Genomic DNA, 17883 nt, shown 5'->3' on the forward strand with positions numbered 1-17883 from the left:
TGCTGTTAATTTAAGATGCAAGACTAATTGCTGTTAATTTAAGATTGGGGAGCAACTTGAGGGGGTCCCCCGATCGGCGAATATTCGGACTCCCAGACAGACACGCCCCGACCCCCCCCCAATATCTCCCCTTCGCCAGCGCTCTGAGCCGATGCTCTCGGCGTTCAGCTTGTGCCCCCTGCTCCCTCTCCTCCGGAGACCGCCATCGATACGCCCGGCGTTCGGATGGTCCCTACTTCTATCCAGGCGCCTCCGTGCTCGGCCTGCTTCCCTCCTCGGCGCCGCCTCCCCAGCGACGACCCTTCTCTCCGGCGCCCCCCCCCCCCGCCCATCAGTTCCCGTATCGACTCGCTCGGCTCTCTACCCGCTCCCCCCTTGCCTAGCCTCTAAAGCCTTCGCTCGATGCGCTCGACGCGCTCCCTCTCCCACCACCCCCTGACGGAATGATGATGCCCTGGGCGCTTTCTTTGACCACCACTCGAGCCTCTCGACGCTCATCTCCCCGCGCCTGTCGCCTAGCAGAGGGACCGGAAGTGGCTCGGGGAGGGGAGGGGGGCTCGGTCCCTCCTCAGGTGAAGGCGCTGTGGATGGAGCCGCCGTCGCGGAGCCATTGAGCCCCCCTCCAGCGCCCCCCACCCCCCTCCCAGCGGCTGGGCCGGGGGGGCCCTCCCCACGGCGAGGCAGCTGGGTCTGGAGCCCCCCCGAGTCAGGTGAGGAAAGAGAGGGGCGGGCGGACGGGGGCCGGGAGGGAACAACGAGCAAAGCGGGGCTGAGGCGGGAGGTGTCTCTGGAAGTGGGGAGTCGGATAGCGGAGGGTGAGGCAAGGCGACGGGGAAGGAGTTGGGGTGAAGGCTCCGAGGGCTCCGAGGTTCCTCTGTGGGCAGAGGGGGAAAGAAGTGTGCGGCGCTCTGTCAGGAGCAGCTCTGTGCGAGCAGAGGTGGTAACTAAGGAACAGCTGGCTGCAGGGAGAAAGGCGCAAACTTGGGCTGCGCCTTTGCAGGAGCTAATAATAGAGGCTTTTCAAGAAGGGCCCGCCGAGGAAGTCGAGCCCCAGGGCTAGGAGCACTTAGAAGTTCAGCTTCGTCCTGAGTGGTGGGGACTGACTGGAGGCGGTTGTTTCGGGATGGTGTCTGCCCTACTGGTTGGAGAAGAAGTGGGACGCAAGGAAAGAGAGGTACCTGTCACTTCAGGGTAGTGTTACTCTGAACATGCTGGAAACAGCAACGAAATGCAGGCTCTTGTCTTGTGCCAGGCTATGGATTTGAATCCCATCATTCAGGTGTTGAATAGGTTTGGCTCCGCATTGCGCGTGCATCTGTGTTTTATCCACACACATGGTCCTGGCCACACACACACACACACACACACACATATAGATTGTGAGTGTTGTATTCTGATGGGCTGCCATGAAGTCTTTAGCAAAAGGTACTTTTCTCCCTGGGAAAGGCTTCTCTGTTGTACAGCGTTGAGTGTAGTTGCCTCCTCTAATGCATCCCTTATTATGCATCAGTAATCGAAGGTGAAGGTGAATTGATAGATTTGGGAGCATGCTTGTTTACTGTACTCTTCTGACTGCATACTTCTTGCAGAGAAGAATCTGAATGAAGACTTAGAAGCCTGGTTATTTGTGGTTACCTCTGAAAGGAAACAAACCTTCTCTTGATGATAAGCTTTGCTAGTAGCCTGGTTAGTCGAAATTCCAATCACTTCTCATTTCCAGCTCTTGCTAAATTAAACTTTTAATATTTCCCTTGTACAATGAGACTAGTATATTTTTTCCTGGGTGGTTGTATGTGTAAGAGAGCAAGAGAAAAGTAACAGGAATGTGAGTATCTCCCCTAAAAATGCAGTCTAAAACTGAAACAAAAAACACTCCTTTGCTTGGGAAAATGTGGAAACTTTTAGGCTTATAGTATGAAAAGTTCATTTTCACTGTTTTGCTTTAGTTGAGTTTCTTCTACACTAATATATCAGGATTTACATTTTTGGAGTACTGTTTTCTTTATTCAAACCACCATAGTATCATGCTAAGAGAAATACTGGTAAGCTGTAATGGGCATCTTGTTCTGGAATTGAAGGACTGAATTCCAGCTTGCCTAGCTCCCAAATTTGGCTGCTTTTGCATCTGCAATGAATAGAGGAGGTGTGGAGTTTGAGAAGGTGGAACTATACTTAAGAGAGCTGGGTGTGCTAGAGTAGGACAATTTGTTCCACATGCTCTCTTCTCTGTGTGTATGAGCTTCCTTAAAAATATAGTTGGAGTTTTATTAAGTATGACACAGTTGTGCAAGAGTTTCTGACATTTTCAGCGTGATATTAACAAGGTTGTGTTGGAAAGGTGTCTGCCATGCTTTTCATGGCATGCATTTGGATTAACAGCTTTAATTTTCTATTGCTTCTTTATATTTATGAAGTGGCAAATTCTCTAAATAGCCAGTGTTTGTTGGGAGATGTGTAATGTTGAGTTATTGGATCCCACCTAGTAGAGTCTCAGAACCAAGCTGACTCTCATTGTCATGAATGCAACAATATACACCTGAAAGCGTTATTCATGGGGCAAAATGTTCTTTCCAAGTGAGTTGAGGCTCATCAGATAAAGGCAGGACTTCATTCATTCTCTAGCATATGTTTAATGCTGCTAGACATGTATCAGGCCAGTGAATCTTAAGAAGGTTTCAAGTTTCTTAGTTTGGTGCATTTAAGTCACATGAGCTGGCACTGGCTTTGTAGATAGGCTTTTTATCCCCAAACTGGTTGTTAGGTTTCAAGACGAACTTCTCAGCTGACTTATTCAAATGGTGTAAAGTGCAGGGGTAGCCCGGGATCTGTGCATTAGAAACCATGCCACTTTCTAAGCCATGGTAGTTCCTTTGTCTAAAGGGAACAATGTTCTTGTTGCCCACTTCAAGATGCTAGTTCTTATATTTGTTCTTAACTATCACAGTGTATTGTGTAAACTCATCTCACTGAGTTTCTTTGACAATCAAATGTGGACATTATTTGTTACTGCAAGACTTTATGATAAGCTTTGGGATTCTCTCTGTCAGGTCTATTCTTCCGGTCTTATATGTGGCTAATTCTTAGTAAATCCCACTGTTTTTAAATGACTCACTTCCAAGGTTAGAGCTTGCAATCATGCATACAAAGAACTATGATGCTTAGCATTTATATAATGAGATTGTTCTAAATCATTCACATACGTTATCTTGTTATCCGTACAACAACCATGTAGGGTAGGGAGAGTGTGATTATTGTATTAGCAATTGTAAGGCTGAGAGAAAATGGCTTGCCTAAGGCAACCTATTTAGTTCATGGCAAAGGAGGGATTTGAACCAGACACATCCTGATTCCTAGCTCATTCTCCAAGCTGCTATGCTACACCGGTTCTCCATGGACTACTTCGTTGCTAACAACCATGTGAAACCATAACACTTCCTCTGCTATTGTATTCCAGGCTTATCTAAGGTGAAAGCTTTGTTTCTTATGAATAGTACTGATTATGCTTTGACAAGTTAAAAATCTGTAATCACGATAAATGGATGGTGTGGCCTTTGCCACCATACCTTGAAGGCAGGCTATTGAGCAGCAGGAGAAAGTGGCCTTTTCTCTTGTATTTCAGCTTCCTGTTTTAAAATGGTTTGGGCTGTATGTGCTTCAACAACCACTTCCAACCTTGCTTCCTTTTTGTGGTCTCAAGATCACCCCAGGACGTTTTGTCAGAACCTCCCTCAGACTGAATAGCCTACCAGTATGGCAAAAAATCATAGAGAACTATTCCTGGTATCTGCTCTTTAATGGTAAGAGTTGTTTAGATCTGCCTCAGCCATTAACATTATGTAGCAAACTTCTTATTTAGTCTTTTGGTGGCCCTGGACTAAGCCTACATAGGGCAGACTTGACCATGAAGGCGAGTCTTTCAGTTGCCTCTCATTCTTTTCACACTATTTAGCAATGTTGTATTACTCTAGTTCATAGAAGAAGGTAAGTTTAAAAACTGGAATAGGGAGCTGTCATAGATCCAAGCAAAAGCTCAGCAAGACTTTTGATTCAAGTTAGCTGTAGCCTCCTGAAGTTTTTATTTTACTGAGAAGATCAGCCAAATGATTAATTTTCCTATTTGGACCAGACTCCTTGACTGAAATCCCTTGTCCCATAAGTTATTCCTGTTAGTTTATCTGGATGCATATACAGCTCACCTTGGAGACTTAGAGTGGGTTATGTCTCAAAATATCAAAAAATAAAATAGTGCAGAATCTTAAAATATCTAAAGCTTCTCATGTTTCCTATGCACAACCATATTGACATGTGTTCTTGCTATGACCCTGGCAAGCATTTACTTCAGGGAAGAGAAGTCTCAGGACTTGGGGCCTCCCTACCTGGTCTTGAGGGCTCCCCTCAGACTGTACCCGTCACTAGCACTGCTTCAAGCCCATCTCAGGAGTGTCCTTTAGTTGTTTTAGTGTCTCTTGCTTGCTTAGATATGTGGAACCTTTGTTTTTTTGTGTGGCTGGAATGTAGCTTATTGTATACAAATAAGTCACATTTGTTGCTCCCCCAGTTTTGGGTCTGGCCATACTACTTTTGCTTCTAGATATGCCTATCACTGGTACATAGTCCTGGAGACAGAAATATGGTTCTCCACCCCTGCTTTACTAGAAGGGCTTTCCATAATGTGAGCACCATTCTTTCTATGCCCTTAGACCAAGTCTTTTTAAAGTCTCTTTTAAAGGTTAACTCAGCATACCTCTCTCATTTCTTGGGGTGACAAGACAGTACATATTGAACTAATTTGCATGTAATGTTAAACCATGGTTTATAAAACAAACCATGGTTTAATTTACACCAGCACTTTGCTCCTCCCCATTGCTGACTTTGCTCCATATGGGAGGAAACAAACAAACACGACGTGAGAACCCAGCTACTGCAACCTTCTTTCATTCCAAAGAAGGACCAACTTTGGCTTCCGCTTGCAGGGCTTTTGGAGAGGAATAAGCCTCTAGGAGTCTGGATTTATGCTTCACAAGCTAGACTCGTTTGTTGCATGCGAACTAGGCTATTGTATTGTACAGGAAACATTTTTCATCTTTCCAAAGCACTCTATAAGTATATGGCAGTTGCCAGCCTGACACCCTAGTGATCTGTGGGAGATAGCAAATGTTAGTTATATTTGGTGGTGGACTTTGCTCTGAGTGTGACTGTTGTTGGTTTAGCTCTCTTTGACTCCACTTGTGGAATGAAAGTGGTTCGCCACAGCTCTCTATATGTGTCGCCATTTATAGCTGATGGTAATAGTGCCTAGCAGTTAACCCTTTTCCCCAAGAGGGATACAAATTTCTTTTTGAAATTGATTTAGCCAGGGGAAGCCTGTACTTAATAGAATTATAGGGTCACAAGTATTTGGCCTTCTACCCTGCGAGATGGAGGTTATCTGAGTTCAGTTGCAGGGAGGGAGGTGGAAAGTGTCAGGGTGAGCTCTGTGGCCGGCAAGAGAGAGAAGCTGAGTTACTGTGGACCTTTTCAATCTGGAACAACCGTGTGCCTTTCATGAGCAACATTAGTTGGATTTCATTAGTACACATTAATAAAAATATCAGTGTTCAGAAGTGGTATACACCTTTACTTTTAATGGTAAGCGCTACTCCGTCTTGGGTTGGTGGGCAAATGTTGGACTAACTTTTGTGACCCACTCTAGACATGTGCTGAAGAAGTAAGTGTGTGGGGCTTTTTTGGTGTGTGTTTTTTTAAAAAAACTTGTGTCTTTGTAATACTGTATTGATGAGCACTCAAATAATTGCCCATATGATAATTTGTGATCGTAAATTGCACTGCACAGTTTCTCAACGTTTTGTCTGCTGGAGGATTATTCCTATGTGATTACCATACAAATTTGACCAGCAAATTGTACTAACAGGAGAATTGTTTGCCCACATTCCTGGAGATGAAAATTCTCTTGAGCTGAAGTTTCTTTCCCCGAATTGCTGACGTGGAATTCCCCTGTCCATCACCACTAGAGATTTGCCTGGGAATCCTCACAGGAACAATCCACTAGCTAATAAAATGTGGTACAGTGTTAGACCTTTCGATTCCAATGTCTGAAAAAGTTCATTGACTTCTGATTTATTATATACACTAGGGCGGAAAACAATCACCATTTCTTTTATGGCTACCTGCTACTCTCTCTTGGTCCCTTGTAAATCTACTCCTCATAATCCCTCTTCCCTATTTCTGTGGCAGAAGTTTTGGCTCCTAGGGGAGGTGAGGGTAGCATGGGAAATAGGGAAGGTCAGAAATTTTTCTGCCTCTTTCTGTTGCAATCTTTCTGAGAATTGTTCTGCAAAATCAAGTTGACAGGGAGCATGAATCTTCCTACATGAAGTAATACTGGTGTTTGGATCTTGGCGGTGGTCCACAAGTCAATTATTATTGGCGGCATCTTCATCGCAAGTCTTTAACTTCCTTCAGAAGGACCGAAACATGTTGTCATATGCGCTTAGTTGTTTGAAAAAAGCAGCTCCCTGGTGGAAGCTGTTTGAGGGAATTTGTATGTAAATTTCTTCTAAAGAACAAAATTAAAGTGCATTAGCCTGCAAAGATAGGCCTAAGGGAGATATCAAGAGTTCTGTTGGAACGAGCATGTAGGAAATGCTAAATTGAAATGTTAAATACTTTTAATATTAAAGTGTGGGAGTGTAGAAGATGCATAACCGTAAAACAAGCTGGTGGTGTGCTGATGGAGGAGCAGATACCCAGTGTGTGCTGCATCAGAAACATATTGTGAACCAGGGGGCCACTGCTCATACACATTTCAAGTTTATAGTAATTAACATGGGAAAGATAAGCACGCAATTAGTAATGCTTAACTTTGCTTAGAATGCCTGCATCATTTTGCATTCCTACGGCTGTGACCAGATCCCGTATAGCATAGATAAGTCTTGACTTCCGTCCAGCCAAACGGGTAACTAAAATGTTCAAAACTGATCCAGTTCTTTGAAATCATGAAACGGGCAGGGCTTTGGGAAGGTTTTCTTAATAATAATAATAAAATTATTTATACCCTGCCCTCCCCAGCCAAGACCAGGCTCAAGGCGGCTAACAACCAATAATAAAAACAAGTTGTTTAAATACAATTTTAAAAACAAGATTAAAATACAACATTAAAACATTAGGATACAGCCTCTTCACAGGAGGAGAAAGGAAAAAGAAAGAGGGGGAGGGAATCAAACTGATTCTAAGCCAAAGGCCAGGTGGAACTACTCTGTCTTACGGGCCCTGCGGAAAGAAATCAGATCCTGCACGGCCCTGGTCTCATGAGACAGAGCGTTCCACCAGTGTTGAGAAGGCCCTGGCTCTGGTTGAGGCTAATCTAACTGCCTTAGGGCCTGGGACCTCTAGGGTGTTGCTATTTATGGACCTTAAGGTCCTCCGTGGGGCATACCAGAAGAGGCGGTCCCATAGGTACGAGGGTCCTAGGCTGTGAAGGGCTTTGAAGGTCAAAACCAGCACCTTAATCTGACCCTGTACTCCACTGAGAGCTAGTGCAGCTGGAAAAACACTGGGTGAATATGCTCCCATGGCAGAGACCCCGTGAGGAGCCTCGCTGCAGCATTCTGCACCCGCTGGAGTTACTGGGACAGCTTCAAGGGCAGCCCCGCATAGAGCGAATTACAGTAGTCAAGCCTGGAGGTGACCGTCGCATGGGTCACTGTGGCCAGGTCTTAGCCCCTGTGTATTCATGCATGAGGCCTGCAAATTTGTTTTAATGAAAGTTTGAGATTCTCAGCCTTCTAACTATTGCTCGTGGCTCGAGGCAGGTGGGAGACAGTAACAGTGTGGCATCTCATGCCTACTCCTGTACTAATGTGATCCTCCTCTGCAACTGCTGCTGGAAAAATCTGGGGAGCCTAAGCATTAACTGTTGACCCACATAAACTTGAAATGCCCCCCCCCCCCGTGGTATGTGTGTTAATCAAAGATCTCTGCGAAACCATTGACTCCCTCCCGTCTTGTTTGCAAATGTGCTCCAAAACATTTGCAACCCAGCAGCCGCGAGAATGATATGATGCTGTATAGGCTTTCCTTTTCTGATTGCTGTGTCTCCGTCTTGCCCCTTTGAACAGGCTTCCCCAGTTTTTCATGGAGTTTTCTCTGTGCCACCGCCAGAAGCCATTTAGTGTCAGCACACACACTGATTGCCAGGAAAACATTTTCTTTGGTGTTTAATGTGCTGCCAGTTTGATAGCTACATTAGCTTTTTGTTGTTTGTTTAAAAATACAAATGGGTTTCTTCCAGGCTGGCTTTTCAAATGTTTCAAACAATCCGGCCTCTTTCTCTTCCACACACCCCCTCCCTTCTTCCCCTTTGCTTCAAATAGTTGGTTCATCTGACTAACTTCTATTTGCAGCAAGAGTGGAAAACAAGTCTTTACAGAGGAAAATAAACGGCTGCTCATGGAAACAATGGGTTGGGGGAAAACAGTAAAGCCTTTATGGATCTTACTAAATCTTCCGTTAACTCTGTAAGCCTTATGGAGCTAATTGCTGGCTACTAGCAAATTTCGGGTGCTAGTCTTGCCAAATGTCCATCCATCCCCACCCCTTCTGTGAGATCCCTGGTTGGAGACTTATGATTGTCCAGTGTCTCTTAATGAGAATTGGGCACTTAAATGTTGCCCTTTTTTTTCTTTTTCTTTTTGCCTTGTTTGCTAATTACCTTGTCTTTCCATCACACTGGCTGGCAGCATACGATAGAGGTTAGGAAAGGGCTTCTTGCCCTTTTCCAGCCTTTTGGTTTTTTAAAAATACCCTCAATCTGTTTTGAGACCTGCATTATATGTTATATTCCAGGGCTAACCTACTAAAATAATTGCTCATTCCTGGACAGTTTCAGCATCTGAATCCAGCTGTGGAGTATATTTTGCTCGCAGTGGAACATTTATTATCATTATGATTGAACTTTAGGGGGTGTGTATACACAAATATATGCTGGTTTAATAAATGGCAGGTGGCTATATGCAGCGCAAGAAGTGGGGCAAGATTGACAGACTTCCTTTGCGTTTGTTATATTTTCTTTATGTCTGTAACATGTGTCTCCAAGTTCACCTTGTGGGTGAAGAACCCACTGTGACCTGCCTTAGAATGTCAGGTCTGTCTTCTCTTTAAGGCAGAACTAAAAAAAAGAAAAGAAAAAAAAAGACTTGGTAACAGAAAGCTGTTTTGAAGAAATGTCATGCATAGAATTTTGTCTGTCAAACTTACCCTGAAAACTGAAATTGCTGCATAAGATGATAACCATTATGTGCTACTGATACATTTTCAGATTTTTATTTTAGGTTTTTTTTTTGGTGTTTGTAGAATTTTTGTTACTCATGAGACCTGATAACATTGGATTTGTTGTTAGAAAAAGAAACCCCTTGATGACCTATTCCAGGGGGTCAGCAAACTTTTTCACCAGGGGGTCCCTCAGACCTTGTCAGGGGCCGGACTATATTTTGAAGAAAAAAATGAACAAATTCCTATGCCCCACATGTAACCAAGTGATTCATTTTAAATAAAAGGACACATTCTACTCATGTAAAAACACGCTGATTCCTGGACCGTCCGCGGGCTGGAATTTGAAGGCGATTGGGCCAGATCCGGCCCCCAGGCCTTAGTTTGCCTACCCATGACTTATTCGCTTGAGCCCACAGTATGGGCTGGTTTCGTAACTCTGGTTGTTATTTGGAACAGCAAAATATAAGGAAAGAGCCAACGTTGGAAAACTATAATAAAAGCATTGCTTTTAAAGCAGACTTAGAAACACAGATATCTAAGCTAGGCGCCAAATGGCTTCTTAAACCAAGGTTACAGTCATCAAAACAGAATGTCTAGTTGCCATTTTGGGGCAATATGACTCTAAACCCTTATTTTTCAAATGACGGACTGACTGTGACATCTGGCTAGTTCAGATGACCATCTTGAGCTAGGTTAAGAACTTTGAGAACTTAAAGAAGAAAAGTCACTAGATCCAGGGACAGTCTACATACACACACACACACACACACACACACACACACACACACAGTGGTACCTTGGGTTAAGTACTTAATTCGTTCCGGAGGTCCGTTCTTAACCTGAAACTGTTCTTAACCTGAAGCACCACTTTAGCTAATGGGGCCTCCTGCTGCTGCCGCGCCGCCGGAGCACCATTTCTGTTCTCATCCTGAAGCAAAGTTCTTAACCCGAGGTACAATTTCTGGATTAGTGGAGTCTGTAACCTGAAGCGTATGTACCACTGAGGTACCACTGTATACCTATTTCTAACTGTTATTCTTCATGATGACCTGGACCATTCATGACATAGGGATATTCTTCACAGCTGTGAGCAGAACAGTGGGGTGGGTTAAGTGAAGACAAGCTACAACAATTAACTATAACGTTGTTCACAGCTCCTGCTCAGACTGCACAAAAAAGCATTTTGGTTCCTGAATTTCATTCCAATTGTGCAGAAAAAATATAACTGATAGAACTCTACAGGATGGAGTATTAGTGTGTGAAAACGGTCAAGATCCAGTGATCCCCAGGCATGCACCTCCAGATGGTGGAGATGTCAGGCACCATCCTGATGCCCAGGCATCTTCACTTGGTCACAAGTGGAGAGGCTTGCTTGGTATTCTTATGGTTTATTGTTTTGTTTTTAAATCACCAAGGACCTTTTTACTTGCCCAGGATTTTTAAATAGATTTACTGATGGGCTGTAGTTGTAACAGCCACATAGACTGTTTCTCTGTATGAATGTTCCTTTTGTCTCTTTTTAAAGAAACGTTTATTTACTGAGGCTTTCAATTAAGTGTTGACAAAACAGATAATGTAAGAAAATGATAACATAAACATGCACATAAACCGAAACATAAATTAACCCCCAGATTCTTGTGATTTGATTGTTTTTAAATATGTTGATGGTTGCAGATTTTTATTTGAACTTCAGCTGAAACCTACAATCCTGCCTCACTATTAAAAAAAAAATCCTTATATAATGATTTTTATTCAGTTCTGCTCTGTAAGAAATTGTATTTTACAGATTAACAGGGCATTTTTGGTTAACACAGTGTTTCACATCAAATATATTACTTGAATATCTGGATTCAAATTAATATTGTTTTGATGAAATTCAGTCTCTTCTCTCCTCCACATCCTCCCAAATTCAGTCCGTGATGGCACTGCTGTTAACACCAGAGACCTCAGCAAAAATGTATAGTAAACTGTCAGGTGCTAACCTTAAAGATCATTGTGCCTTTTTAGATAAAACAAGTTTGACAACTTGAGCAGCAAATCTTAATATTCCATGAGTACCTGACATTTCCCTTCATCCATGTGAAGACAATTAAACAAAGCCATTCATTGTTCAGAAATGATTCTTGGTCAAGTGTTGGATGGTGTTTCCTGCTTGGCAGGGGGTTGGACTCGATGGCCATTGTGGTCTCTTCCAACTCTATGATTCTATGATTCTATGATTCTATGATTCTATGGATTAGGAAAAAATGAGAAAAGGTCCCCCAAAGGCACTCAGAGTTATAGAAGGCTTAGGTGATGTACCTTGTTATACGACATCCAACATAACCATCAGGATAGTGTCATACTATACATGTCCACTTAGAAGGAAGTCCCACTGAATGCAGTGAGGCTACTTCTCAGACTAATGGGTATAGGATTTTACCCACAAAGGCCTTGAGCCTGTGCCCACTTGTGAGCAGGTTAGTTAGTTAGTTTATATAAAAAACCAAACACTTACATGCATAGAATCAAATGCAGGATTGAGGGTTTCTGATAACATTTGAGGGCTTGTCCATATATGAGCATTATTAAGCTACGTTTCCACAATTTCCCTGTTTGAATTAGACCAGAGTAGCCAGACGCGGCTTAGTCATGCTGGCCACATGACCTGGAAAAACTGTCCGCAGACAAACGTCGGCTCCCTCGACCAGTAAAGCAAGATGAGTGCCACAACCCCAGATTCATTCACAACTGGACTTAACTGTCAGGGGTCCTTTACCTTTTTTAGCCCAGTATTTGAATTTGTGTATGAGGAGTAGGAAATTTGGGGCTTTCCCATACATCCCAGTAGACGTTCCCTTTTCTGTTTGTCCCTGCCTTCAGATTTGTAGATCCTATAATGACAAAAGTGCAAATAGCTGTGTATGCACCTTGGGTTTTTTTTAAAGTTTCCCCACCCAAGAAGTGTGCAAGAGCCCACAGGTACTGTACATTTGCTTGTGCCGTTTTCTAGTTTTGTGCAAATCTGAGACTCCTGGTGGGACCTTACCAACATGCTGGAAAAGAAACTTGTGCTGACCTAGGAACTACTTGTACTGACCTAGGAACTTACAAGTAGACTCCTCAGCCTACTCACATGTAACAGAGTGTGGTTGGTTAGTTGCAAGGTTTCCTGACAGATGAGGATAAAGGATGGAATGGACCCTTTATCCTTTCAGACAGGGACAAAAGCTGCAAAGCTCAGCTCACTTTTAGGGACTCTTCCAGGTTGGTTTGAGTAGCACCTGCTCCTTTTGACAATGTTCATATTCAGCAGGTAAAGGGGATTGACACCTTTTGGAGGCGAGAGGGGATACTAGGCACCCCCTGGGTAGACATAAATATATATCACTGGGATTTTCCAAATTTCCTGCCAGACAGCACATTTCCTGAGGTTTGTGTTTTCAGGAGCTGTTTGCATACATGCTATCCCTCACTTGCAGAAAATGGAAGGGCACGAGAGTTTCTGTCACAGTGTGAACTATGCAGATGAAACGGGAACACAAACACAATCACTCATTTTAGTTTTTAAAAGCATAGTGGGTTTTAGCGGCAGATAGATGCCGTTTAGATAAATCTTGTCAAAATGGCACAAATCTTTAAGGGATGGTAATTTACTGCCCAAACAGCCTACCTGAAGTTATTCTGGAATTGCTTTACTGAAGACATATGATACAGATTGAGCAGAAACATCCAGGCTGAAAAAGTATTACCTATTTTCTAAGATTATTATGACCTGTTCCAGTCTAATCCAATGGTCAGGGCTCATTGAGTTCATCTTTGGTTCTTGAATTTCTGCAAAGCAATTTCCTTGTAGCAGTCTGGGAAGTGTCTACTGCAACTTGCCATTTGTTACGATTGTTTATTATTTATTTAAAATATTTGCGTGGTGCCTTTCCTTATAAAAATTCAAGGTGGATCACGAAGAAGAAGAAGAAGAAGAAAATATAAATGAAATAAAAAATTACAGCTTTGCTTTGTGATCACAGTGATGCCATTAACACTTTAAAGAATTTTTAACTTTTGCAGTCGCTTAGGGACCTCATTGTAATCGCTGATGAAGAAGAATGGGTCTAGTTTATTTGATCACAAACATCAAAGCACAAATGAAAAAATATGTTAATCCAGAGGACAGAGGATATGAAATATCTGAAGGCAATCTACATCATCTGATATCACAGTTTTTGTTAGGAAAGTCAACCTACAACTTAGTAGGTGAAAGACATAATGTTCGAAAGTCTTAGTCCTGACCTATTGGAGAGTCGGGCAGGGGTGTGTCATGCAGCTTCTGGAGTTTTCAGCATACTCAAATCTAATTGACAAAGAGATGTTTATAGGGCATTCCTCCTATCCACCGCAATGCAGATCAGTCAATGGAGGCAACCAAGGCACCATCTGGATTATTCTGTTGAATGACTCAGTTATACAAGTTACAGATAGGTAGCCGTGTTGGTCTGCCATAGTCAAAACAAAATAAAAAAATTCCTTCCAGTAGCACCTTAAAGACCAACTAAGTTAGTTCTTGGTATGAGCTTTCGTGTGCATGCACACTTCTTCAGATACACACATCTGAAGAAGTGTGCATGCACACGAAAGCTCATACCAAGAACTAACTTAGTTCTGAAAGCTCATACCAAGAACTAACTTAGTTCTGTATCTGAAGAAGTGTGCATGCACACGAAAGCTCATACCAAGAACTAACTTAGTTGGTCTTTAAGGTGCTACTGGAAGGAATTTTTTTATTTTGTTTCAGTTATACAAGTTGGCCAAGTTCAGCCAACCACCTGTCTTCTTTATTCTTGTCTGTCTCGGCTTATTAGATATAGTAGAAGGGGGGTGTCCAGTTACATCCATTGAGAGACATGGTGGCCCATGTGGGCTTTAAGGAGGCTGTGGTATGACCACATCTGTAGAAAACCTGTATTGGACCTTGAAGGTTTGAAAAAGCTACTAGCTGGTGATTAACATTACCTTCCTGGGCAAGGTGCTCAAGCAGTTAGTTCTTGGTCAGCGCCAGGCATTCTTAGATAAGACTCATACTTCTAGATAATTTCAGGCTTGGTTTTGACGCAGAACATGCTATAGTTACCCTGTGGGAGGACCTTTGCTGGGGGGAAAATGCTGTGTGTGTCCTATTTCTCCTGGATGTCTCAGCAGGTATCGATACCGTCAACCATGGTATGCTTCTAGGTAGGTTGCCTGAGTTAGAGAATTCCTATGCAGACAAACCATTTTAGAGGGTAGTGCTGGAGTAATAACTGCTTGAGTCCTCAAGGCTGCACCTTGATCCTTTTTTTTCCCCACTGGAAAGCTCAGGTTCCTTGTTTGGCTTGGTTTTGCCAAGTTAGGCTTGTGTATCAACTATGACTCTACATAGACAGGGTTAGCTTGGCTTCAGTTATCACTACCTGTTAAAGCTCCTGTTTGGTCTACTGTAACACATTTTGTGTGGAGGAGCCTTTGAGTATAGTCCAAGAACTTCATAGAGTTGTGTACATGATTGCTGGGACTGGGTAGTATGAGAATATCACACTGGTAATTTGTCATGGGCTTCCCAGTTTGTTTCCAGGCCAAATTCAATCTGTTTGTGGCTTGGTACCAGTGTACCAGAAGAATCCCTGGTCTCCATATGCACATACCCTAACTTTAAAATCTTCATCAAAAGCCCTTCTCGGGGGGGGGGGTCCTCAGTGGGCTGACTACTGGGTAAAGGGCCTTTTTGGTGGTGGCACCCTGGCTGCGGAAAGATGCTTGCCTAGTACTTACCGTAACTTGCTAAGCAAACACATTTTACTTCCCCAGGCCTTTTCATAGATTGCGGTTTTAATGTAGTTTTGTCTGAGATGTGGTGTTTATGCTGATCGTAAGCATTAAAAATAAAATAAACTTCAATGTACAGTGGTGCCTCGCAAGACGAAAAGAATCCGTTCCGCGATTCTCTTCGTCTAGCGGTTTTTTCGTCTTGCGAAGCAAACCCATTGACGGCTTAGCAGATTAGCGCTATTAGCGGCTTAGCGGCTTTTAGCGGCTTAGCGGATCAGCTGATAAGCGGCTTAGCGGCTTAGGAAAAGGGGGGGGGAAGGGAAAAAACCCCGCAGGAACTCGCAAGACATTTTCGTCTTGCGAAGCAAGCCTATAGGGAAATTCGTTTTGCGAAGCGCCTCCAAAACGGAAAACCCTTTCGTCTAGCGGGTTTTCCGTCTTGCGAGGCATTCGTCTTGCGGGGCACCACTGTACTTTTTAATTTGTTTCAATATTTGTAGTAAACTGCCAACCTAAGAGCATGGTTATAGCATAGCATAAATCATTTTAAATAAATGTGACCTATAATTTGGTGTTAACATTTTCATCATGCAGACTCACGGGCCCACCCACTCCCACAAGCACTGTATCAGAAGCAGTGTGTCCCCACACTGCCCAACAACAGTTGCTCCCCAACAGATTCATTGGAGGTTAATAACGTGCATTGCTTTGCTGTCCTATCTGTCTTCCAGGTAATGCTGAGTAATTTGTTTGGAATGTTAGGTCGCTGTGTGCTTCAGTGATGATAATATCGGGAAACCGGAAAATGTTTCCCTTCTGACCTTGTTTTGTTTTTTTAGATGCAGAGCAGCATCTTAAAAGGTTGATCAGGCTTGCTGAATTCCATCTCCTTACATGATTGATGTTCGCCTCTGTTGTTTGACACTCGCAAGAGCTGCTGCTGTGTCAACACTTGCTCCAGTGCATGGTAGTCAGTATCCCTGTTCCTGCTTGGTATCCTGAGGTGCATGTGAGAGCTTCAGAACGCATGCAATTTTTCAGTTAAATGCTGTGGGGTTTTTTTGCCATATTGCCGTGCCAGTGCAAGAAGATCCTGGACTTTGTTGATGTATAAGACTGTCTGTATTGTTGCCATGCAACCCCTCTGCCCACATAGCATGTCTACTTCTATTGTGTGTGTATTCGTATCACATTTTTAAAAAAATACAGTTCAGGGTTACCCTGAGCTGCTGCACTGGTACAATAGCCTGGGTCAGTGGTTTTCAACCAGTGTGCTGTGACACCCTGGCGTGCCTTGAATGATGGTCAGGGGTGCTGCAGGCCACACTGACCTCTGCCCCCTTTCCTTCCTTCCTTCCTTCCTTCCTTCCTTCCTTCCTTCCTTCCTTCCTTCCTTCCTTCCCTCCCTCCCTCCCTCCTCTGATGCCCTCTCACATTTCTGCCTCCCCAAGGCTTGCACAGCTGTTTGTTGCAGCAGCCCTGGCTGCCAGCTCCTGGTGCCTCTGGGGCTGGCCAGGGGGTGCTGAGGACCTGAAGCAGCCTCGGAGTAAGCAAGCAAGCGGGCGAAGGAGCCCAGGCAGCCAGTCCACCAGCCCTTGCTGTTGGGCACAGACAGACAAGTGGGAGGCCAGGTGGGCAGGCGCTGTGCTGGCCTTTCTTGTGCTTGCTGTGTGCAAGGTCTACCTGGGAGCTCAGTGCCCGGTGCTGAAGGGGAGCCTTTCAGCCATGCAGGCCCAACAGTGCCCACTGCTGCCCCTGCTGCCTCCCAAGGTAAGGTGTTGGCCTCATGTTCACCTTTGACCAGTCTCTGTTAGGCCACTAAGGCTGGGGGCCTCCTCTTCCCAGGCCCATGGGGGGCAATGTGCAGAGGCACCTCTCTTTGGGGCAGAGTGGGGGAAGCTAAGAGACATGGGGCAGTTGTGGCTGCTGCCCAGAGGATTCCCAAGGAGAGGGGAGAGGAGAGGAGGCTGAGGGAACACTTCACAAAGGGGCGAGAGGCTGCCACCTCTGCAGGCAAGGGGTGACATAACTGGCTCCTGAGCCCCACAGAGGTCCCGCAGAAAGAATGTGGTTGGTCAAGGGAGCCGTGGACTCGAAAGGTGGAAAATCTCTGGCCTGGGTGATTTGTAGCCCTGGGGCAATACCTTGCATTGTGTTCCATTGCGTTCACTTTTCTTTCTCAGCAAGAGTTAAAACTGTAGATGGAAGGTAGATCAGGATCTACTGTCAGATCTCTGGTAGCTTATAAGTGCTTCTCTCTTGTACCTGGCTCCAGTTGGTGAACCTGGGGGGTTCTAGCAGAAAACACAACAGATCCTGCAAGACTGAAATTTGCCCAGTGTGGCTGATATTTCCCAGTTGGAAGTATCTTTTTTTTTTAAGAATAATTTTTATTAACCGACCAATCACATCAAATCAAACCAAATTACATGAATTCTAAATTACACAGCCGAATTTTAAATTTTTGTTGGGGATACCCATATTTCAAGTTCCGAAGGGATCCAATCAACTTCTTGCTTCCTACTGCTGTTTTAATGTCCACAAATCTAACCTTATGATGTTCACAGTACTATCCAGTCCTTTCTTATTATTTTTCCACATCTCTTGTTGTTATTTTCATATATTTTTCCTTTCTCTTTGTGACCTCTGACAGTCTCCGCAAGCTGGTTAGAACAGTTTGTAATCCTGTGTGGTTATTATTATTTTTTTATCCAGTAGCCATATCCAGACGTTTTCCATATAACATCACTTCCATACATCAAAACAGTCTTAGCGTCATTAATCTTCACCAATCTGCCTCCTTTCTCAAAACCTCTGAGGAGATTCACTAGG

The 17883-nt window shown here is 43.9% G+C and overlaps 1 protein-coding gene across 12 annotated transcripts in view; it reads left to right on the forward strand.

Annotated features, from left to right (window-relative positions):
• The first annotated feature begins 576 nt into the window (after nt 1-576).
• The window catches only part of IKZF4 (IKAROS family zinc finger 4), a 93533-nt gene continuing 76226 nt past the window's right edge, over nt 577-17883 (forward strand). For 7 of the 12 annotated variants that reach the window (XR_014153300.1, XR_014153301.1, XM_081849730.1 and 4 more), the window contains exon 1: nt 3693-3797. Coding sequence is in view for 9 of the 12 variants with exons in the window: in XM_081849730.1 (XP_081705856.1) it covers nt 3795-3797 (3 nt within the window). In the remaining 3 variants the exon portion in view is untranslated. Of the gene's footprint in view, nt 711-3691; nt 3798-17883 lie in introns of those variants that run through there. The other 5 variants (XM_081849732.1, XM_081849724.1, XM_081849723.1 and 2 more) reach the window with 4 other exon arrangements.

This window comes from Podarcis erhardii, assembly GCF_964252035.2.
Source record: "Podarcis erhardii genome assembly, chromosome: 2".
In the NCBI taxonomy this organism is placed as follows: domain Eukaryota; kingdom Metazoa; phylum Chordata; class Lepidosauria; order Squamata; family Lacertidae; genus Podarcis; species Podarcis erhardii.